The sequence below is a fragment of the Anolis carolinensis genome, chromosome 3 (genome assembly GCF_035594765.1).
Source record: "Anolis carolinensis isolate JA03-04 chromosome 3, rAnoCar3.1.pri, whole genome shotgun sequence".
Lineage (NCBI taxonomy): Eukaryota > Metazoa > Chordata > Lepidosauria > Squamata > Dactyloidae > Anolis > Anolis carolinensis.
Window position 1 is genome coordinate 193,979,496 of NC_085843.1, and position 24,723 is coordinate 194,004,218.

At 37.0% G+C, this 24,723-nt stretch overlaps 1 protein-coding gene across 1 annotated transcript in view; it reads left to right on the forward strand.

The window, feature by feature from the left end:
• Positions 1-24,723, forward strand: part of dmbt1 (deleted in malignant brain tumors 1) — a 279,374-nt gene that overhangs the window by 217,308 nt on the left and 37,343 nt on the right. Inside the window, exons 58-72 of the mRNA XM_062976978.1 lie at positions 756-791; positions 1,257-1,295; positions 3,408-3,449; positions 5,285-5,326; positions 6,618-6,656; positions 7,880-7,918; positions 9,480-9,512; positions 10,267-10,311; positions 11,559-11,709; positions 12,372-12,592; positions 16,676-16,711; positions 17,186-17,497; positions 18,607-18,639; positions 20,419-20,454; positions 22,643-22,954. Coding sequence (XP_062833048.1) covers positions 756-791; positions 1,257-1,295; positions 3,408-3,449; positions 5,285-5,326; positions 6,618-6,656; positions 7,880-7,918; positions 9,480-9,512; positions 10,267-10,311; positions 11,559-11,709; positions 12,372-12,592; positions 16,676-16,711; positions 17,186-17,497; positions 18,607-18,639; positions 20,419-20,454; positions 22,643-22,954 — 1,416 coding nt within the window. The remainder of the gene's footprint in view (positions 1-755; positions 792-1,256; positions 1,296-3,407; positions 3,450-5,284; positions 5,327-6,617; positions 6,657-7,879; positions 7,919-9,479; positions 9,513-10,266; positions 10,312-11,558; positions 11,710-12,371; positions 12,593-16,675; positions 16,712-17,185; positions 17,498-18,606; positions 18,640-20,418; positions 20,455-22,642; positions 22,955-24,723) is intronic.

Genomic DNA, 24,723 nt, shown 5'->3' on the forward strand with positions numbered 1-24,723 from the left:
TTATACAGCTATTTACAACAGTTCTGCTATCCGTATATGCGGAGACATGCTCACAAGAACACAGCATGAACCGTAGTACAGGATCATAGTGACAGATCCACATGTCAATTGAGCATCATAGTAAGAGCACAGCATAGCAAGAATGTTGCATGGCAAAGAGACCATCATGGCAAGAAGACATTGTGGCAAAGAACACTGTGGCAAGGAGAATCTGCATATGTTTGCCCCTTCTTTATATACTAAATTGACAACAGGAAATGATGCTGTTATTGTTATGTATACCACATGGTCATGACTCAGCTGTCCCTCCAGGTCTACAACTCCACTTTCTTAACCCTTTCCGTGGAATGTGCTGTGATCACATGCCCATTAGAACTGTATTTTTAACGCAATTGAGTTACATACAATGCATTTCTTTCGAACGTGGAATTTTCGACCTGTCATTTACATGTTGTAGCAAAAAGAGTCACGAGTGCCAATTAAAATAGTATGTTGCTTTTTGCATTGATTCTTTAATTTCATAGACCTATGCTGTTCAAATAATAATAATCTAACTCCATAAATGTGCCATTATTATTCTGGGTGTATATCCTTCAATTTAACTGAACAGCTGTCAATACTTTTTACTTAATCTGTAATGCTGATGTACATTATCCACTTTGAAAGGACTGACTACAAAACAGAACAAAAAATTACATCATCTAACATTTCAGTAAGATTTATTTTAATGTTTGCAATGTTCCTTGCATTCTCAGGCCTACCAGCTACTACAGAAACACCAATTACAACTGGTATGTATTTTAATTTCAGTTTAAAACAAATCATCAATATTACTTTCTATTTTAAAGGTGAAAATAAAATAAAATTGCTGAAAAATCCTCATCAGATGAGAAAGACACAAGATATATTATCTTCATTTTAGATGTAGCGTTTGCAGAAATATGAGGTGACTCATAAAAAAAAGATGAACACATGACATGACATGACATGACATGACATGTCATGACATGACATGACATATTGTTCTTTGCCTCAAGAGGGAATATGTCAGTATTTGATATTTTACTTTGGAAGTCAATACAGGATTTTAAAATTACCTCATGTCGAAATAACAGGCTTGTAGTCTGGTTATCAATGGTAAATAAGCCTGAATATTTAACACATTCATCCTACCTAATATATGCAAGCCCATTATCATCAATATGAAGATAACCCTTGGAAAAAATAACACAATATCTTGTGTCTGTTTAAATTAGAAAGACTTCAAGTCTCAACTGAGAAGAGTATTACAACAGGTATGTATTAATACAGATTTTTGTTTCTGTTTTTGAAGTTAATGAGTACATGTTTTCAAATGGGAAATCAACTGGTTATCTTCTTTATCTCATCTGCCATTTTATAATCTTTTAAAAAATAATTTAGAAATTCCTCAATCTACAGAGAGAAGTGGTGGAACTGGTAAGCATTGCTGAAGAGTTATTTTTACTATAAAGATTTTCAAAGGGGTAATCAATACCATAAAATATAAAACTGAAAGTATTATATGTGTATTCTTCATCACCTCTTTCAGAACTTTCTCCATTAGGAATGTCAGCAAGTCCTTTGCCCCCAAGACTAATGGATGTCATAAAGCAATACAAAATAAATGAGTAACCCCAAGAATAAAACATCTAAATTTAATAAAATAATCCATATTCAACAAATTTAACACACATTCCCTAGCAAGCTCAGAATGCCACACCTTTGGGAATGAATGTTTTAAAAATGTTGAAACCAAGCTTGTCAGACCTTTAGGTAGCCACTTCCAACCTGTCATCAATCACCACAACCGTTTGAGTCCAATCCAATCAAGGTTAGGGGTACAGCAAACACATATAAAAATCTATTTCTAAAACTGTAGAGTTAAAATGATTTATTAGCTTTTAAAATGGAGGAATATTATGTGTTCCAGCAGCACTGGGATCAAGACGAGTAGGTTTTTTTTCCTGGACTGGATCTAGCCTAAGTGAGAAAGCATACAGATTAATTAGATGAAAGCATTTGTATTGCATGACAGTTACAGTTTTTAGTATGGATATGTTTTCCCATACATGAAATAAATGTTGGGTTTTTTTGGAATATATTTAAAGCTACTAGTTCTGGTGTTGCTTTGGTCCTTTTATTACAGTTTTGATTCCCTCTGCTTCTATTGCTGAACGACCCAAGGAAGAGTTCAAATATGTATACTCCAATTGGAAGAAAGTTTTTTTCTCAAGCTGTTTCTCAAAGATAAAAGTTTTATCAAATGGAAAAACTGTTTTCTGAGTGGGATCTAGAGCTACCAGTTCAGGCTGCTGTAAGGTTCTTGTCTCATTATTATTTTTGACAGCCGTTATTGGACCTCTTCACATGGGCTAAATATCCTCATTTTATCACTTTTGGCCAGGGCCTGGATTAGGACTGCCAGGCACCATCAGACAACGTTCAGCAGGCCCCATCCTCATTCCTCCCGAAGTAGAGAGGAAACGTCAGAAGGCGCTTCTTTCTCCACCACAGGGAGGAAAGTGTTTTCCGGGTAGCTCACTTTCCTCCCCTTTTCACCATATTATGGGGGAAAGGGCAGTAGGGCAACAGACATTCCCAGTTATTGCCAACCTTTCTCCCATATGATGGGGGAAGGAGAAAGGGTTAGTGGGGCACCACAAGGCACCCCTTTCACCGGCGGGCCTTCCCTTTCACCGGCGACTGCTGGCTCAAAGACACGGACCCCCTGGGCCATGTGAAGAGGCCCATTGTCTCTGGAAGTGCTGAATGACCAAAGGAAGAGTCTCTCTATATATAGTATGTAATTCTTCTTATAAATAAATTATTTAGCCTGCATAGTATACTACCTTTCTCATCTGCTAGGGTTTGGTTCCAGAACCCCTGTGGATATCAAAATCTTGGAATTCTGAAGTCTTATTATATACTGAAGTAGTATTGTGCAAGTAAAAAGCAAAAATCAAGGGATTTTGCATGTACAGTAGAGTCTCACTTATTCAAGCTAAACGGGCCGGCAGAAGCTTGGATAAGCGAATATCTTGGATAATAAGAAGGGATTAGGGAAAAACCTATTAAACATCAAATTAGGTTATAATTTTACAAATTAAGCACCAAAACATCATGTTATACAACAAATTTGACAGAAAAAGTAGTTCAATATGCAGTAATGTTATGTTGTAATTACTGTATTTACGAATTTAGCACCAAAATATCACGATATATTGAAAACATTGACTACAAAAATGGCTTGGATAATCCAGAAGCTTGGATAAGTGAGACACTACTGTATATATTTTTTCAAATGGTGGATGGGGGAATTTAAGGATGAAAAATCTGTGGAAAGTAAGAACTCAATCCAATATTATCTTTCTTGTCTTTCTAATTAGAAACTATCCTATCAACTACAAAGCAGGATCATCTTTTTTCTGGTAAGCGTGATAAAGCTTTTTCTTATTTATTTTTTTAAATAACAAATTAACATTATCCACATATTTTAAAACCATACACACAATGGACTACCCATATTTACTCGGGTCTAATGCACAATGAAATCTAATGCTCGTCTGAATTTTCAAAACCCTTAAACAAAAAAGTATTTGCTGTTGAATGTAATGCTCAAAAAGCACACTCTTTGTAATTTGGTCAAATAAGGTGTGCATTATAGTAGCTGCCTGCTTATAATTCCTTCTTTAAAAATTAAAGGGTTAGAAAACCAAAGCTTTCAGCAATGGAAAAAACCTTGGAGTGTATCTGTTCTGTAGAATGGATTCACTTTAACCCTTATCTCCACTCGGGCCCTTTCTAAGATGTGCTTAAGCAGGACCAGGGAAGGCTCCTTCTCAGGACAGGCACTGGCACTTTGGAACTCCCTTCAGGAAGAACTAAGAATTGCTCTGTCCCTACTGAGTTTCCAGAAAGGGGTAAAGACCTTCCTATTTCAGAAAGCTTTTAACTAAAGATGGAATGTGTCAGAGCTAGGTTGAGTTTTAACAAATTCAATGAGTTTTAATGGGTCAATCTGTACATCGTTATGGGGGTCAGAAAGGAGAGGTGGTAAGTGGTCAATGTAATTGTGATTTTAACTATGTTTGTAACCTGTGCACTATATGATTTTATGTGTTGTAATCTGCCTTGTGTCTGCTTGGTGGAGAAAAGCGGGGTAAAAGTATCTTAAATAAATAAATAACTGCCTTGGCTCAATTCTATGGGGTCATGCAGTCTTTAATTTGGAATCATGGGGACTGCCAAAGAATGCTGATGTCTCACCAAACTACAAATCCGAGCATTGCATAGCATTGAGTCATGGCAATTAAATGAGAGATGATATCCTTCAAATTGGAGCTCCAATTGCTCCTGAAGTAGCTTCCCTTCTTGCTTTGGCTCAGCACTAAGGTTACCGTATTACATGAATCTAATGCACACCCTATTATTTATTTATTTATTTACATTACTTTTACCCCGCCTTTCTCTCCTAGGAGACTCAAAGCAGCTTACAGTAAATAGGCAAAAATTCAATGCCTAAAACAATGTAAAAACAGCAATTCATATAAAACAATCTACAAAACAACATTTCATATAAAACAGATACCATTACAAAATAAAAACACATTATATAAAATTTTAAGAATGTCCAAGATTAAAAACCATTCATCCAGAATCCTCAAGTCTTCGTACAGGTCATGTAAAGTCCATGTTCTCATTCATTAAAAGCCTGTGTGCACAACCATGTCTTTAAGGCTTTCCTGAAGCCTAGGAGAGTTGGTATCTGCCGTATGTTGCTGGGGAGGGTGTTCCACACCCTACTTTTTGGGAAGGCAATTTAATATTCTCCTACTACAGTATCAAGTCTCACTTCCAGTTAGTCATTTCAATGTAAAAGACTGGATAGAGATGTGAGACCACAGAGAGGATAGTATGAAATGGCAGAAACATGGATTCATGCCATGGACTATGCTTGAATTCCTGCCATTTAACAGATCCTCACATCTCTCTCTAGCTTCGTTCCTCTCATCTCTGTACTCTTGCATTTCTCACTTTCCTCTTGTGTCTTTCTAGCCTTTTCAGCCTTGCAAATAGAGTACATATTGTGCTACTTGTGCTGTGTGCTGTAATTTGAATTTGTGATTGATTAAACCTATGGATCCAGAGCCCACCAATATAGTGGACCCACTTATTTGCTTCTCACCTTACTCTGTGTATACTTTTTTCTGTCATCTTAATAAGACCTCAAGGCAAAGTTATCATTATTGTATTTCCAATTTAGAAATCTTCCCATCTACTACACAGCAGAATTTTCTTTCTTCTGGTAAGTGGTGGTTAATAAGTAAATAAGTCCCATTATTTACTTCCTTGTGCTTTTGGAAAGCTGTAAGATTGTGAATATTCCTATATCTGGTGATACATGTTAAATATCCCTTGTTCAACTTGCTTGGGACCATTTTGGGAGGGATTTTTTCAGATTTTGAAATATCGGTATTTGCAAAAATGTCCATAATGTGTTTTATCAAGTGTTTTATAATGACTGTGATTTTATTTTATGCCTTTTAATTTTATTTGTGTGTTTTTTGTATTTGATACCACTGTATGCTTGTTTTACATCTGTGAGCCGCCCCGAGTCCCTCTGAGGAGATGGTGGCGGGGTATAAAAATAAAATTATTATTATTATTATTATTATTATTATTATTATTATTATTATTATTATTATTATTATTATGAGATATTTTGGAGATGGGACTCATGAAATTCATTTAGGTTTCATAGGCATTTTATATGCATAGCATGAAGGCAATTTTATACACTTTATTCTTTTAATAATGTTGTGCATGAAACAAAGTTTATGTACACTGAACCATCAGGAAGAGTAATTTATATTTTGGGATTCTTGTACGTTTTGCATTAATAATGGACAAAAGACTTATATGCAGAATACTTCATCTTGCATTTATTTACAGTACATAAAAGTGTTTAGGGTTATGGGGAAATTGGATTTGCTTCATTTTTGGTTTGAAGGATATTGTGGGTTCTTCTCCTAATAATAACTCCCACTCCTAGTTAGTAGCTTCCACTTATAACAGCACTGAGGGGAGAAAAAAGAGAGAAAGGGAGGAGGAGCATATTCTTGGAGATTGACAAAAGTGACCTCTGAATGGCAAACTCAGAAAGAAAACATATAGATCAATTGGAAACCACTTTTTCCCAAATATTTAGCAAGGATGATCTTTTAATATTTTCCAAAATACAATGAATCCAGGTTGTGGTCCATTTCTTGATTTTTTTACAACTTTGATTTGCCTTGCTTGCAATTACCGAATGAATAACACAAAGAAAAATTTATATGCATGCAGCATCCACAGATTCCACATCCATAGAACCAGCCATCTATGGCTTGAAAGATTTTTTAAAATCCCCAAATAAGCCTGATTTTGTTATTTTATATAAGGGACACCGTTTTGCTATACTTTGTATATAAAAAAGAATTATCTGTTCAGCTACTTTTATTTAATTAAAATATGAAATCATTATAAACATAGACATGAATTTGTCTATACTGTAGAATAAGAATTACAATTTTGTCTGTCTTGTTTTTTTAAAATAGAAACTCTTCCATCAAGTACTGAAAATGTTATTACATCTCGTTAAGTCCTGCTATAACTTTTTCTTACAATATCCTTGATTCAGTATTGCTTATTTATTTCCAAGCTCTACATATGTTAAGCTGTTTCCTGCTTTGAATGTATTTAAATAGGGATGTACATAAATTCATGATTATTTTGTTCTTGCAAATATGAATAAGTATCATAGTTTTCTCTCCACTGCAGAAGAATATGAATAGCAGTATTCATCCCCCCCCCCCCCCCAAATATTCAGCCATTGTAAATATATTTTCTGGAGGATTTTTCTTCAGGATAAAATACATTGTTTTGGGGGAAAGCATATTTCCAACATAGGAAATATATTTACTATATGTTTTATTTTCATTTTTTTTAAAAAAAACCCTACATGTATCCCTTTTCAGAAAAATATGATTACGCAAAAAAAAAAAAAAAGCTCAAATATGTTGCTGTTTTATTGTGTGTTCTGTCAGGATTTCAGAAAAAAAGATGGCAGAAAACACACTTTTCATCCAAGAAAAAAATAAATATTGTCTTTTACTAATACCATATCCCTTTTTTCATTTACTATAAACTTGCTTTTACTTTGTCCATGGCATATTCATTTACAGTTTTGTTAGGTTTGTAAAATTGCTCTTTTAGGGGGAGGGGGACACACATTCTTTTATTTTTAGCCATATCTTTCATAATCTATATTACACTTTTGGCCCTAAATCTGCCAGTTAATCCAAACTAGAGAAGATACACTGAAATAGTGGCAATTTTGTAAATGAACATTTATTAAAGTTTCGTTCATTCTTTGGGTTACACTTGGCATAACAAAGAAAAACTTACCTTGATGTAACTTACACAACTCCATAACATGTAAGTATAATTATTCACTAAATATCTTCTTCAATGTTGTAATGAATACTTTCAACAATCTTCTTCCTATTGTGAGATACTTTTTGAAAACCACATATTTTTAGGCTATTTGTAATTCCAGACTTATACTGCACAAAATTCACTTGAAGTGGGTTTGAACAGAAAATAGCATTTTCTGTGCAGAAAACCAGTATTTTTGCATGGGAAATTGTATTTCAGTGCAGAAATTTTAATTCCTGTCCAGAAATATTAATTTTATGTGCAAGAATTAATGTACATAGATATATAAACAGATACATACATACATATATTCACTGTTATTATATACATACATATAATGTTTTATACTACAGCAGATCTTACTCTTTTTTTCTAATTTCAGGAACAATTTCCCCTACTACAGAGAATCCCATTATAACTAGTGAATAATGTTCCAGTTGGGTGAAGGAAAATTAATTTTTACAAACAAACAATGTTCTGTGATTATTTTGTACATAAACATATTCATAAAACAAAAAAAGTTAATATTTATATATAAATTGAGCATTTCTACTTTAGTTGGCGGCCCAGTATATTTTTTCTTTTTTGCAAATGAACTTTCATCTAGCCTTAAGCTCTGAAAAACCAATGCACCAGTTTTGCAATGCAGTTTGCAGCATATGATTCGTTCAAATAATGTTATGATGATTTGAATGTTGAGACAATATTAACATACAGTTTATATTTGATTTCAACGTATATGCTTTTAAGTATCATCTTTTAACTTGTCAAATAGTTAAAATGGAGTTTAGTCTATTTAAATTAAACATAATTTAAATAGACTCAAAGTTATTTTAACAATTTGACAAATCTTTTACATTATTAAAATTGGTTAATCTGATTTTACCACCCTGAGAGCCCATGATATAGGATTATGAATAGTTTAGCTAAATTAATATTTGTGGGTTATGATTTGTACAAAGGAAATTTTTACAATGAGTAGTCAAAGGCTTTCATGGCCGGAATCACTGGGTTGCTATGAGTTTTCTGAGCTGTATGGCCATGTTTTCAGAACATGGCCATAAAGCCCAGACAACTCACAGCAGCCCAGAAAATATTATAGTTAAAAGAATGTTTACTTTTTAATAAATATCAAGTATTAAAAAAGTTATGGGGAAAACAAACAAAATCTGACTCATTTTAATATATTGCTTCTAATGATGTGTTGGAAAATAATAGTGAGATAAGATCACAGCAAATTCTCAGTAAACCAGCACCCATGGAAATTAGTCGATGCCAAATAAATGCAGTTTCCACTTGCTTAAGTGACTGTTAAAAATAAAATCTAATAAAATGCCCTGTACTATATCATGGTGTAAAGTCTGTATTAACTTCATACTTACAATGAAATACAGTAGTTAAAAGCAGGTAAAGACAAACTTAATGTAAAACAGTTTTAAAAAGGTAAAGGTTTCCCCTGACATTAAGTCCAGTCATGTCTGACTCTGGGGGGTTGGTGCTCATCTCCATTTCTAAGCCAAAGAGCCGGCATTGTCCGTAGACACCTCCAAGGTCATGTGGCCGGCATGACTGCATGGAGCGCTGTTACCTTCCCGCCAGAGCGGTACCTATTGATTTACTCACATTGGCATGTTTTCGAACTGCTAGGTTGGCAGAAGCTGGAGCTAAGAGCGGGCGCTCATTCCGCTCCCGAGATTTGAACCTGGGACCTTTCTGTCTGCAAGTTCAGCAACTCAGTGCTTTAACACACTTCGCCACCGGGGCTCCTTAACAGTTTTAGTGTATCATAAAAACAGTTCTGTAAATACAGTATTTATGCTTTGATTTTTTTTTGCCAGATTCTTGAGATATCCAATTCTGGTTATGGTTAACTGAGAGTCTACTGTATTTTTCTAAACATGTGGTGGAAGTTATAGGCCAAATGATTCCTGTGATAATTTTTTAAAGTTGTGCAAATTTAATTTTTTCTTCCTTTTCTTTAGCTCCAAAAGAAAATACAACACGCAAAGCACCAGGTATATTATAATATCACATTTCAGTTCTAGGTTTTAATTTATTCATGCTAACAAAAGCATATGTACTTGTACATGCTATTGTAAGTTTAAGAATATAAGAAGCTAGAAAGCACTATGCTGGATCAGACCAGCAGACAACTATTTGTTCCTGTAGTCTGTTCCCTGCCCTCACAGGCCAGTGAGAAGTGCACAAACCATACCTAAAAAACTATACCCCAGGCTCATCCAGTGTTCGATACTGTGGAGTTTTGACTCTGGCTAATACTTCAGTGGAATTTGCAGGTACTGATAGAAATTGCCTGAAAATCTAGAGAGCCACGGCTATTTACTGGGTAGACAAACAAACAGTACCCAGTCATTGCCCCTAGTTAATTACTAGAAGTAGTTCATATAATACCCCACCACCACCACCACCACCATCCATATCTGCCAGGGATACGTTCCAAAACCACCATCCCATGAAAATCTGAATGTGTGGATAAAACTGAAAGCTATATTTTGACTAAACATGAGCCAAAAGCATATCATAGAAGTACACTGGAAGACCTAGAGAGGCCCACAAACACTTTGTAGGGGGATATATTGTGGAACATGGATAAGTGAAATCGTTGATATTTAGTCTGTGGGTGAGGGAGTTAAACTGGATTATGTTTATGCTATATTATTGATCTAACTATTTTGTGGTTATATAAGTATTATAAATTGAGGAACCAAATAATCCATTTTATGACTGGCTTCCTTTACTTTCTCTAAGGCACATCAATCCCTTTGTCTAGCACTCTGAAATCCAGTACTTCTGGTAAGCCTTCAAACTAAAAATTATTTCAGTATCATTCTAATTCAATTTAGTGTGGCAGAGTGCAGTTCTGTACATTTTTTACTCGGAAGTTATGTCCTTCTGAGTTTAGTAGGATTGATTCCCAGCAGAAAGTGTGCATAGGATCCCAGGCTCTATATCTTGTCAGTCATCTTATTGATAGAGTTTTATCACACTACACCTTTATGCTGCATTGTTCCATTTGAAATCTCTCCAGCTGGTCTCATGAGGTTGTTTAACTGCTGATGCTGTGTCTAATATCATCATCATCATCATCATCATCATCATCATCATCATCTTGATTTATATTCCGCCCTATCTCCCCGGAGAGACTCGGGGTGGATTCCAAACATAAAAGCCAAAGTGTTGTCGAAGGCTTTCATGGCCGGGATCACAGGGTTGTTGTATGTCTTTCGGGCTGTCCATACCTCACAACCTCTGAGGATGCCTGCCATAGATGTGGGCGAAACGTCAGGAGAGAATACTTCTGGAACATGGCCACACAGCCCGAAAGACATACAACAACCCTATAAAAGGCAAACATTCAATGTCCGACCCAACAAAAATACACCCATAATAATGAAAATTGACGACCCAACATATAAAAACAAATTATGACTTAACAACTAAAATTAAATAAAAAAAACACAACCTGTTATATCAGACATAAAACAAAACATCAAACATTGAACAGAAGCATCAATTTCCCAGTTTCTTGGGGGCAAAAAGATTGATCATTGCTCAAGATGTCTATTGTAACCTTGCCACAATCACGTTCTAACAGCATTTTTTTGGTTTGCATTAATGGTGCCATTACTCAGGTCTTGCATGATGACAAGCATTAGGGGTTTTATCATACAGTGCAGTAGCCAATGTTAATATCTGTAAACAAACACTGTAATTGCTAAAAGTTGTCTTCAACACCTAATCCATAAAATTAGTCAACAGAATACTATGACTGGTGGTATCAAATGCTAGGGTGAAGGATCCGGGTTGTACATTCCTCTGGTACTTTTCCCTATGAAGGTGATCAGTGCAATTCAAACACAGAACTAGAATAAATTTCCAGTCGGAACTGAGACTGAAATTTCTCCTCCAACAGTTCCTTGGGGTACATTACCATGGTTCCATTTAGCAATTTTCACAACTGTGCTATAGTTATCATAAACTAGTGGATTTGATACTTTGCAAATAATTCTGCCCTTAAACTGGCCATGTATATTTTCTAGGAAATGGTTCCTGCGGTGGACGCCTTTCTGGACCTTATGGTTCATTTTCTACTCCATTGTATCCTTCAAAATACCCTAGCAATTCATTGTGTATCTGGGACATACAAGTAACAGAAAATCGTCAAGTTGAACTCCGGTTTGAAGATTTTCGGTAAGTAATTATTCAACTTGTTGAGAGGAATTCAACAGAAATTCAATCACCCTAATTCGTAGTTTGCTTTGTGCTTTTTATCATTATATGTATGCAGTAGTGAACAAGTTAACATTTGATTGTTGGAATAAGGTTGAATTCTTTAGATGGCTCTTTTAAAATTTAGTATGAAACTCAGGGCAGATTCAAATCATTTCAGGGTTTTCTTTGCAAGATTTGTTCAAAAGAGGTTTTCCATTGCTCTCCTCTTCACATAGATAGTACACTTTCCCAGGGTCATCCAGTGGTTTTCAAGCCTGTTAATAGCTACATCTGGATTGTCAACCTTGCATGTAATGAATTTTGACTGTCCATAAATGCTATTTTGATTACCTAGTAACATTACCGAGTACATGTGTCTCAATTTTCATCTGTTAAATATTGGAGGTTATATAGAAACAGTGTAGGAGATATTGCAGAAAATTAAGTTATTGAAGCATATTAAGCTTCGTTCTTAAGCTCAATAATGCCGTATTTGGCTTTTTAACTTTGATGGAAGAAGTATTCAAAAAAGAATCAAATTAATTGCAACTTTCAAAGAAAACTTGGGCATCCTAAAGCAGTTCGCAATCCAAATAGTTCTGATGAGAAATATTCAGCATGTCTTAATTTTCCCTCCACAGATTGGAAATTACAAGCCGCTGCCTTTTTGATTTTGTAGAAATTTTGGATGGCTTTTCATCCACATCACCTTCTCTTGAGAAGACATGTCACAAGACAACAAAGTTATACGTCTCATCATCAAACAAAATGCGAGTTGTATTTTCAAGCGATTCTAGTGTCAATGATATAGGTTTTCATGCTGTCTATCATGAGATTCTTCCAACGAATGCTGTCACAACAAGTAAGAGCATTTTGAATATCATTTGTTGACCTATTTCATATACTGAGATGTACTGTGTTATTTGCCATCAACTTATGGCTATGAATAAGAACCTTCTAAAATCCCTAGCCATCAGTAAACCTGCTCAAGTCTTGTATACTCAAGACAACAGCTTTCTTTATGAATCAATCCATCTGTAATGTAATGTTACTCTTTTCCTAATGTATTGCACTTTATGATCTCTTCCAATGAATCTTGTAGTAGTCTCCAAAGTACAATGCCTTCAGTTTAGTCATTTAAGTCATACCGTTAGGTGCAAAATGAGCAGAAAAAGGCTTAATAATTACAAAATAAGTTCAATTTTTCATTATATATACACACACACATATTTAACATAATGTGACAAGCAGTAGTTACAATGTGAACAAGGTATATATATACAGTAGTCTCACTTATCCAAGCCTCGCTTATCCAAGCTTCTGGATAATCCAAGCCATTTTTGTAGTCAATGTTTTTAATATATCATGATATTTTGGTGCTAAATTCGTAAATACAGTAATTACAACATAACATTACTGCGTATTGAACTACTTTTTCTGTCAAATTTGTTGTATAACATGATGTTTTGGTGCTTAATTTGTAAAATCATAACCTAATTTGATGTTTAATAGGCTTTTCCTTAATCTCTCCTTATTATCCAAGATATTCGCTTATCCAAGGTTCTGCTGGCCCGTTTAGCTTGGATAAGTGAGACTCTACTGTGTGTGTGTGTGTGTGTGTGTGTGTGTGTATGATATACTTTTCTCATGTTTTAATCCTTATACTTTTTTCGTATTATCAAGGGGAAAGAAACTATTAAACAGCATTATAAAAATATTTTTACTTATAGGTTCTGCTTTCAGTATCATTCTCTCATAAATTATAACTGGCAGTTAAAGTCATGTCAAATAGCATTAGTTCTATAGTCTGGATGCATATTGTATATTTGTTTATGAGTGAATTAGAGCTCTAAGATTATCTGGAAAGGCCCTTCTCACTGTCCAGCCATTTTCATCAGCTTGTTTTGTGGGAAGAAGGAAGGGAATATTCTCAGTGACTGCTCCCAGACTTTCAAATTTCCTCTTCCTGTCCTCCTATCAGCAAATCAAAACATTTTGATGCCAATAAACATAAACAAACAAACTGTGGTTGGACAGTTAAAGCTTTGTGGTGATGTTTTTAAGGTTGTAAATGACATTTTAATAAATGTTAATATATTTAATGTATAATGTTTAACTTTATGTATGGTTTAATTGTATGTCAAATATTGTATTTATATTTTTTGACTGCTTCATGTATAGTTTTAAATTTGTATTGTTGTTAGCCAGCTTGAGTCCCATTATTGTGGAATGGTGGGATATAAATTTTTGGGTGTCATCACTATGTTGATGATTCCCAGCTCTATTTTTCCTTTACTACTGGTGCCAAGCAGACTATGATAGTGCTGAATCATTGTGTGGATACAATAAAAGACTCATGGGTGAATAAACAAGATGGCAGTGTTGCTGGTCTGTAGGAAAACCAACCTAGGATTGCAGCTGTTCTGGGTGGTGTTGCATTGATATTGAAGCTATTTTGGGTGGGGTTGCATTCCTTCTGAACCATCAGGTTCCTAGCTTGAGGGTGTTTTTGAAATCAACACTCATGGAAAACCAGCTTTCTGCAGTGGCCAAGAGTGCCTTTGTCTAACTTGGCTTTGTGCGCCAGCTGCACCCTTTCTTGGGGAAGGCATATCTGGTCAAAGTAGTTTGTGCCATACAACCTCATTATGTTTTTCGGCAGCATGCGTCTTCCTCTACAGTTTTATGATAGAGCCCCATCAGAAGTAATTCAACATTGTGAGATGGGAACAGGCAGGCTCTGTTGTAAAACTGTAGAGGAAGCAGCATATGCTGCCATGGGGACAACATGGGAAGAGTCCCATGTTCAATGATAATCAACGGGGAGAAGCCAGGCAACCAATGCTTCCCCTCGTGGGATGGGGCAACATGTGAGTTGGGTGATGCAGGATGGGGGGTGTTGGGTTTCCCCTGCTACCTACTGGGCACTGCCGGATTCACCACAATACGTGGCAATTCCGGTGGCCTGTCTGAAGAGGTCCTTGGTTTGGATCTACACTGCCAATTTGGAAATATATTATATGGTCAATATAGACCCATAGAATGCAGTTTAATGTGGTTAAATTGCATTACATAGGTCTACGCTGACCAGTGCTGGATTTAGGACAAACGAGGCCCTGTGTTAGTTAAGTTATGAAGCCCTTTACTTGGGCCCTGAAGGAGATAGGACCGGTAGACCTACACTGCCTGCTTTGTGGCACACTCCCATAGATTATCAACTTTATCATTATGTCTGGAATCGCTCCAAAACAGAATGCCTTCAAATTCAGAATTGTACATTAGCAAAATCCATCATAAAAAAAAAATTGGCAGGAAGATGGCCCCCCTTGGACAATGGGATCATAAGCACACCGAAGCACAATGGTAAATCCGGCACTGACACTGGCCATATAACACAGTTTCAAATTGCATTATATGGCTTTTGTTACTTCCTGATTATACAATCATAATGGACTCTAGGTGGAGCTGCCCTTGAAACGTGTTCAAAGGGCATAATTCAGCAACCAGACTGATGTCAATGTGCATTTTAGAGACCATCTAATACTGTTGTTGCAAGTACTATGCAGGTTGCTAAGTAGTACCATTCAAGGTGGCGGTGTTGGACCTGCAAGCGCCAAATGACTTGGGGTCAGGATATCTGAAAAACTGCCTCATCTAAGACTGCCATAAAATTGAGATCTTCAGAGAAGGCCTTGTTCTGTGTCCCAATACCTCGTGAACATAGGCCAGTGGGTGGGTATACATAACAGGGCTTTCTCTGAAGCAGAGCTTCGACTATGGAAATCCTTACCCAAACTTTTAGGCTGACCACATCTCTTTTACGCTTCCTGCATGCAGTCAAAATAGTGCATTAAGTCTTTGAAAATTGTGTTTTAATTGTTTTAAAAATGGATTATAGGGTGGTTTGGGTTTTTTATTTAAAAAATAACGCTATGTAACAAAATTTGTAAAAAGTATTTTCCTGGTTTGAAAGTATTATCTCCTGTTTAATTGACTTACTTTGAAAGTAGTTTTTATACTTCAGAAATTTCATTTTTGTGGCTGCCATTTTTAGCCTTTCAATGTTTCATTTTAACCTTTCATTATACCATGTTTAACCTTTTGTGCAAACCTCAAAAACAAAGTTTTTGCAGTTTAATAAGCCTTTTCCACATTTTTATGATAGAACCAGTTAAGAAATGACATTTATAACCCAGGAACAAAAATCATGTTGCATAGTATAATATCTTAATATGTTTAACTTGTGCTTACATTGTTTTAATTGGTTTTTATTTGATTGTCACCTCAATTACCTTTTTGGGCGGAGAGGTTTTACACAAATACTTCAAATATAAATAAATAAATAATGCATAAACTACATCAGTTGATTGCACAATTCTATTTCAATTACGATTATACGAGGGTTATCCACAAAGTAGGTTATATTTTGGAATTAAAAATGAACAAAATATAGGAGAAAACATTTACCATATGCAGTTGAAAGCCACACCCAAATACCACATCTCACGTAGTCGCCATTCAAATCTAGGCAGTTACCATAGCGATGAATGAGCTTTGCAACTCCTTCCCCAGTAAACTCTGCCGCTTGCATCCTCAACCAGCCGGTCTCCTCTTCCCGCAGCTGCGCAGTGTTGCCAAAACGCTGCGTTGCCAGCCACACCCTCATTGTTGGAAACAAGTGGTTGAGGATGCAAGCGGCAGAATTTAGTAGGGAAGGAGTTGTAAAGCTCATTCAGCGCTATGGCAAGTGCCTAGATCTGAATGGCGACTACGTGAGAAGTGGTATTTGGGTGTGGCTTTCAACTGCATATAGTAAATGTTTTCTCCTATACTTTGTTCATTTTTAATTCCAAAACGTAACCTGCTTTGTGGATAGCCCTCGTATAAAATTTCATACATTATGTTTGCTACTCTCACTTTTACTTTGCCTTTATCTTTTTCCAAGAACCAGTCTGGGGTGTGAAAACTACTATTTCAAGTGGTAAGTGACATTTCGCCTTCATATGACTCTTCATTTTCATAATATAATCAAAATTCATAACACAGGATATACAGGCCTTGAAAATAGATTTATCAGAGGGGAACTGATTGTATGTGATTTGCACTGGTAGAGCTTGATTTACCAGTTCCAACTAATGTTCTTTCCTGTCTCTCTAAGAAGAAAAGCTATTGTTGTTGTTATTGTGTTGTCAAAGGCTTTCATGGCTAAAATCACTGGGTTGCTGTGAGTTTTCCAGGCTGTATGGCCATGTTCCAAAAGTATTATCTCCTGATGTTTCACCCACATCTATGGCAGGCATCCTCACCACCTCTGAGGATGCTTGCCATAGATGTGGGAGAAACATCAGGAGAGACTACTTCTGGAACATGGCCATACAGTTTGGAAAACTCACAGCAACCCAGTTGTTATTATTATTATGTTTATATTTATACCCCACCTTTTCTCTCCACAAAGGAAATTCAAAGCGGCTTGTCAATGGAAGAAACAGATGTGAAGGGCGACTTGAAGTGTTTCACCAAGGAAACTGGGGGACAGTCTGTGATGATGACTGGGACATGAATGATGCTCAGGTTGTGTGCAGGGAGCTTGGATGTGGAATTGCTCTCGCGGCACTGGAAAAGGCTCAGCATGGTCAGGGCTCAGGCCCTATTCATATGGATGGTGTAAAATGTGCTGGGAATGAAAAAAGACTGGAACACTGCTTTCACAGAGGCTGGGGAGTGCACAATTGTATCCATAGAGAAGATGCTGGTGTCATCTGTTCAGGTATTCTTGAATTACTGGACAATAGATTCATTATTAATTTTATCTAAAACTAGAATCCCTTACTCACTTAACTGGAATTAAATTTCCTTGAGATTTATAGCATGTACTTCAAATATCTGCATAATGTATAGGCTAACTCTAGTCCAGAAAACAAGAGCTCTCAGAAGTTTAGAAGCTACTAGCTGTGCCCGGCCACGCGTTGCTGTGGCTAGGACTTTATTTTTCTTTTCTTTTTGTTGTATGAATGTAGAGGCGTGGATGAGAGGTTGTGCTGTCAATTTTCGAGGTTGTGGGGCATTTAGTTTAGTTGTTTTGTCCGGTGCCGTGATTCCATTACCCTTATATATATATAGATTTCAGAAAATAGAGTTGTTCACAGCTTTTAGCCCCATCTACACAGCCATATGAAATCTAGATTATCTGCTTTGTACTGGATTATATGGCAGTGTAGACTCATATAATCCAGTCCAAAGCAGACAATGAAGGGCAGAATTTTTTTTTACTGTAAATAAATAAATAAATAAATTTTAGTCAGGTGAGAAAATGTGACATCCCCTATCATCCAATATACAATATAAAAAGTAAATCCAAAGCATCGTTAAAAGGCATGTCAGAACCTATGATTCTGACAGTCTGGTATGGAGCAAGAAATGCCTTTGTCCTGTGCATTTCTTTGTCAAACACTTCCTACAACAGATAGGATTATATGAATGTTCTTTTTAATTCTTGGCCCTTCTCATCATTTTCTGACAGATTCTTCAAGACAGATATAAAGTAGAGAAAGGCCTGTTGATCCAGTAGACAATTCAAAATCTATGATAGGCTGTAGTAGCTGCCAAAATGTCTCATTGAGCAAGTTGTTGGTTTCACAAAACGTTTGTTGATCAGTGTCAAACAAAACAGGAGTGAAGTGGGCAGAGATGACTACCTTGTTGTTGAAATTACAACACAACCTTTGTGGCAAAGGGTTAAAACAAAGCAGAGAAGTGCTTAAACCCGCCATGTTGGAATCACTTTCTTGTTAAGAAGCATCTTCTGCTGTGCATTGAACCATTATATCATTAATACCATTCTCTTTATTTTCTGTTTTTGTTCCTTCACTATTCAAGGACCAGCCCCGAACACTCCTCCTCCTTCAACAAGTAAGAGGCATTTCATTCAATTCATAATTAACAGTAGTCCTAACAGTAGTCAATATTCATATAACACGGAAAGGTATTACTCAGCCAACTCTTTTCTGTTGTTTAAATCATAAATGTGAATGTCATTTGATTATAAAATAGATGATTTGATTATAGAATAGATGAGGCACCCATAATAACCAATGCTCTGCCAGATATTGTGCTGTTGTCTGATCAACTATTTGGCTGCTGGGAGTCACGGTTGAGCAACATCTGAAGAGCCACTTCTTCCTTATCCTTTACTGTCTTCATAAGGAGCCCCCCGTGGCACAGTGGGTTAAACACTTGTGCCGGCAGGACTGATGACTTGAAGGTTGGATTACTGACCTGAAGGTTGCCAGTCAGAATCCAACCCAGGGAGAGCGTGGATGAGCTGCCTCTATCAGCTCCAGCTCCATGTGGGGACATGAGAGAAGCCTCCCACAAAGATGGTAAAAACATTTTTTAAAAAACCATCCAGGTATTCCGTGGGCAACGGCAAACATTTTGATACACCCACTCCAGAACTCACCAGAGTCCATACTCTTGCTCCAATTGTAGAATTTTCCTCCACAGTAGGCTACGCTACACACCACCATAACCCAGGCACCAAGCATATGTCTTTTCATTTAAACAGGATTATGATAGTAAAGTGGTCACAAGGAGTCTTCTAATTGTATCCCAATATTCTAGTTTTATCTTTTATGTTATGTCTGTAAAACATATCTTTTATGTTATGTCTGTTCTACACTTTGTCAACTTTTAGATATGTTTAGCCTACTTGGACATATGACTGGAGAAAAATGAAATGAAATAAAAGTGGATTTTAGTAGAAATCTGCAGAAGCTCACTTCCAATTTTGAACACATGTATGCACATCCTAGAAACAATTTCCTTGCTCTAAAACAGGCATGAGCAAACTTCAGCCCTCCAGGTGTTTTGGACTTCAACTCCCACAATTTCTAACAGCCGGAGTTGATGTCTGAGGGCTGAAGTTTGCCCATGTCTGTTCTAAAGCAAGAGCAGTCCTGAAGACATACAGAAGTGATGGTTCTTTTTTTAATCATATTTTCTACTTGGCTGGAAGCAAAAACCTGTTGGTAATGGTTGGAGAGTGCTCAGGGAAAGTACCAAAGCTTCAAAAATAGGCAGGGGAATCTGTTTGTGGGCCACATGTTACCTGCTCTTGCTTTTCGGCAAAAATGGAGAAATTGGCTATAGTGGTGGTTATTTGGGAAATTGTAATCAAATCATCGGGATGGTCAAAAATGCCCCATTTCTGGGATAGCTACATGGGCAGAAAGTGCAGAATAAGGGAACTTAAGATTCCTCACTTAGAGAAATTTTGTGTAAGATAATAATAATAATAATAATAATAATAATAATAATAATAATAATAAGGCCACCCTCCTGGGATCTGCGCGCATCATCCGAAAATACATCACACAGTCCTAGACACTTGGGAACTGTTCGACTTGTGATTTTGTGATATGAAATCCAGCATGTCTATCTTGATTGCTGTGTCATAGTAAAATAATAATAATATATTTGTATTCTTCCCTATCTCCTCGAGGGAATTCAGGGCGGATTCCAGCAAACACAGAAACAAGGCAAACATTCAATGTCTATAAATTCATTGAATGGGTTATCATGCTTTCAACACCCATTCTATTTTGTGATGAACAGAACAGATTCTCTTCAAATTGTAGTGGTATTATTTTCCCCATCATAATTCTCTACCTTTTTTTCTTTTCCTCCAAGGACCACCTGTTCGCTTCCAAACTACTCCTTTAGCTGGTAAGAAACAGTGCAATTTCTTCATGATGTGATACTAAAACTGAGTACTGAGACTGTGTAGAAAATATTTATTATGAGAAAATTGCCTCCCAAAAGTCCAAACTATGCATAATTTATACAAATAGGACTGGCAGCTGGCTTGAGGAGACTTCAAATTGCCTTCTTAAATCTTCTCCTATGGTTCCATTCCCTCTATGAAGATTGCAGGTATTGCAAGATTGAGTCTCCTTATCTGGGAGAAGGAAATATTCCAAAACCCAAACCTTTTGCTATTCACAGCCCACTTCTGCCTTTGGAGAAAGAGTACTTCATCACATGTCTAGCACTTGGAGCATTTCATCAAGTAGCCTTGAGGGAAAAGAGGGATGAGGTCTTCTACAAGATCCCGGAAAAAAGCAGACATTTCAGATGCTTCCATACTTGCCTTGCAACCAACGAGTTGCAGTGTGTGGCAGCTTGTTTGCCCTGGAAACTAGCTGTTGGGTAACTCCATTGGCTGCTACCTGTTTCCAGTCCATGAAGAATGAAAGAGACTCATGGGGAGGAGGAGGAGGTGCAGGATTTCCCTCCCTTTTCATCTATTTTGCTGAAAGAACAGATAGTATTCTGCAGCTTGGGAGTGATCCTGGTCTCATTGTTGAACCCGGAACCTCAGGTTTCCGTGGTGGCCAGGGGAGAATTTGCACAACTAAAACTTGTGTGCCAGTTGCACTTGTACCTTGGTCACGATGGTCCATGCTCTGGTTACATTCGGAATAGATTACTGCAACGCGCTCTACATGGGGGTCTCAAAAACATCTGGGGACCCCAGGTTGAGAACCACTGTTCTAAGTGGATTGCTTAACTTGGCACCATTATCCTGAATGTCTCTGGATACTATGACTGGGAATAGTGCCTAGACCAGTGGTTCTCAACCTAGGGTTCCCAGATGTTTTTGGCCTACAACTCCCAGGCATCCCAGCCAGTTTACCAGCTGTTAGGATTTATGGGAGTTTAAGGCCAAAAACATCTGGGGATCCCAGGTTGAGAACCATTGGCCTAGGGATAATAAAGGTGGCAGCTGTTTTGTCCAATACTTCTTTAATGAATGTCAGAGTCTATCTTAAATAATCTTTCAAGAGGCAGAGGAAGAAGATAGATCCTGCGACTCATGGATCACAACATTTCTTCCACCATATCATATATTGATAAGAGTGTTATTAAACCAGAGTAACTCCTCCAAAGATTTATAATTCACTAAGGGCTCAGAAATAAATATATGATTTTTCTCTTAAAAAAAAAAAACCTTACTAGACTTGTGCAGGCTTCAAACATCAGAAGATCAAGACCAAACCAGCAACAGCTATAATATCTAATCCTTTAATAAATTTTACCTATTCTTCATGGCTTTCTATATAACTTTTATCTTTCTATATATTGTATATATAAAATGTATGAACTTCTTTACCACAATATAACCAGATAGACCTAGAGACATTCAACTCCCTGCTGAGATTTCGTGGACAGGAAGGGTGGACAAAAGCCTATTCCCAAGCCAAAACCATTAACAAACCCATTGTTGAAGTGTATGCAGAGATAGGTGATTCCTGCCAGCCCTGATAAACCCAAATCTGCTTTCCAGCTACATGGTTCACTTAAAGCTGAGAGATTGCTGCCTGCAAAAACAAAAGCTCAGAGTATATACATTCATATACCTCCTTTATTTTAGACTCAAACATTGCCAGCCAATCCTGGCATGGATCCTAGCCAGCCTTCTTTCTGGCCAATCAGAAGAGTGGTTCAGAAGTGTGAAAAGCTATCAGAACTGTATATCTTGTATTTCTCTGTATGTTTATGCTTGTATATTTTGAAGCAAAAGTGCTGTACTTGCATCTTTTTTGGCCAAATTGTAATAAACCTCTGTGGCTTGTTTCCAACTTGTTTCCAAACATCAAAACATCCGGGCGTCCCCTGGGCAACGTCCTTGCAGACGGCCAATTCTCTCACTCCAGAAGCAACTCTGGTTGCTCCCGACATGAAAAAAAAACTTGGTGAATTGGTTTCTCTGTCCTGGCCTATCTGGTTTTTTAGCATAGTTCACCAGGCATGGATCCTCTTTAACTGTAGTCCTAGTTAACTACAACACTAGGGCTGTTTATTAATTATGATGTACAAGTACCAACCAATATTTTTCTTTTGTCTTTCTAAGATGGGGCTGTGAAACTAGCCAATGGAAAGCACGAGTGTGAGGGACGAGTGGAGGTGTTTTACAAAGGAAAATGGGGAACAGTCTGCGATGATGAATGGGGCATGAACCATGCACAGGTTGTTTGCCGGCAGCTTGGATGTGGAGCAGCTCTCTCAGCACCCGGAAGTGCTCAATTTGGTCAGGGTTCAGTCCCAATTCTAATGGATGATACAAAATGCAACGGGAGTGAGGTCAGCTTAAAGCAGTGCTCCCATAAAGGTTGGGGAATACATAACTGTGTTCACAATGAAGATGCTGGTGTCATCTGCTCAGGTACTCATTGACTAATGATTTATATTTCTCTTAGATATTAATGCTCATAGAGTATTGGTAGCTACCATAGCACAACAGTAGGGTTAGAGGAAATGAAGACATAGACCCCCCCAAGTAAGAATTCTGTTACTTGAATGAAAATTCTCTTCATTCACACTTACAACTTGGTATTTTACTGTGTTTGTATTCTCTTGGTCACATTGCCTGATCTTTCCCTTGGATACCTCCTGCATTTCCAAATATGAAAGTTCAAGTTACTGCAGTGCTACAAATATGGCAATTGAAGGATACTTTATTGATGGGTAGAATTCTTATTTGGGGAAACAATGTCTTCATTTGCCTCCTCCACCTTTAGCTACGCCTCTGCTGTAATAGGGGAAATAACTGTATGGATTGTTTGACAAATTCTCTATGCAGTATACAAATAGTGAGCAAAAATGTTTTCATCATCCCCATTTCTGATACAGCATCCAGTCCTTGAGCTTAGTGTCCAAATAACTTTTGGGTCTGCTTATTTCTAATTATGTATATTTATAATAAAGGAGCCCCGGTGGCGAAGTGTGTTAAAGTACTGAGCTGCTGAACTTGCAGACCGAAAGGTCCCAGGTTCAAATTCCGGGAGCAGAAAGAGCGCCCGCTGTTAACTCCAGCTTCTGCCAACCTGGCAGTTCGAAAACATGCCAATGTGAGTAGATCAATAGGTACCGCTCCGGCAGGAAGGTAACGGCGCTCCATGCAGTCATGCCAGCCACATGACCTTGGAGGTGTCTACGGACAACGCCGGCTCTTCGGCTTAGAAATAGAGATGAGCACCAACCCCCAGAGTCAGACATGACTGAACTTAACGTCAGGGGAAACCTTTACCTTATATTTATATTGTCTCCTTTTCTCATCAGTGGACAAAAAACAGAAGCAAATGCCAATAGGCTTACAATTTTTTAAATGATAGCTCAATAGAAGGAGAGTGAAAATGGCTCTTGCTTCTTAACTCAAAATATTCATCCTCACTAGCTTCCATTGCCTCATCTTAGCAGGAAGCTGGAGACTCTGGTTATTCTATCTGACAGAAAATAGGAGAAGGGAGGATCCTGATTCCATAGGAATCAGTGTAAGGTTCCTTCCAACTTGAAAGAACCGTTACAGATTACCGAAAGAGTTAGTCAAGTCATTATACTCTCTTTACCAGACCTGTGATGGTTGCAATTTACAGAGAAGTTAATCAAGAAGCTACATGTACATTGTAGTAAAAGGAAATACATTTGAAACCATCACAGATTAGTATTTCTGCATTGATAGATACAGTAGAGTCTCACTTATCCAACATAAACAGGCAGAACGTTGGATAAGCGAATATGTTGGATAATAAGGAGGAATTAAGGAAAAGTCTATTAAACATCAAATTAGGTTATGATTTTACAAATTAAGCATGAAAACATCATGTTATAGAACAAATTTGACAGAAAAAGTAGTTCAATACACAGTAATGCTATGTATTAATTACTTTATTTATGAATTTAGCACCAAAATATCATGATGTATTGAAAACATTGACTACAAAAAATGTGTTGGATAATCCAGAACATTGGATAAGTGAGACTCTACTGTACATAGAATAGAGTTCCAACATTATAATATCGTAAACATGATATTTCAAATAGCATATTACAACTCTGCATGAATATGACTATGAAAGAGAATTAACTTGCACATTTTCCTTACATTAATAGAGGGACAGGCTTCAGTGGTCAACATTTTCCACAATGTCAGGT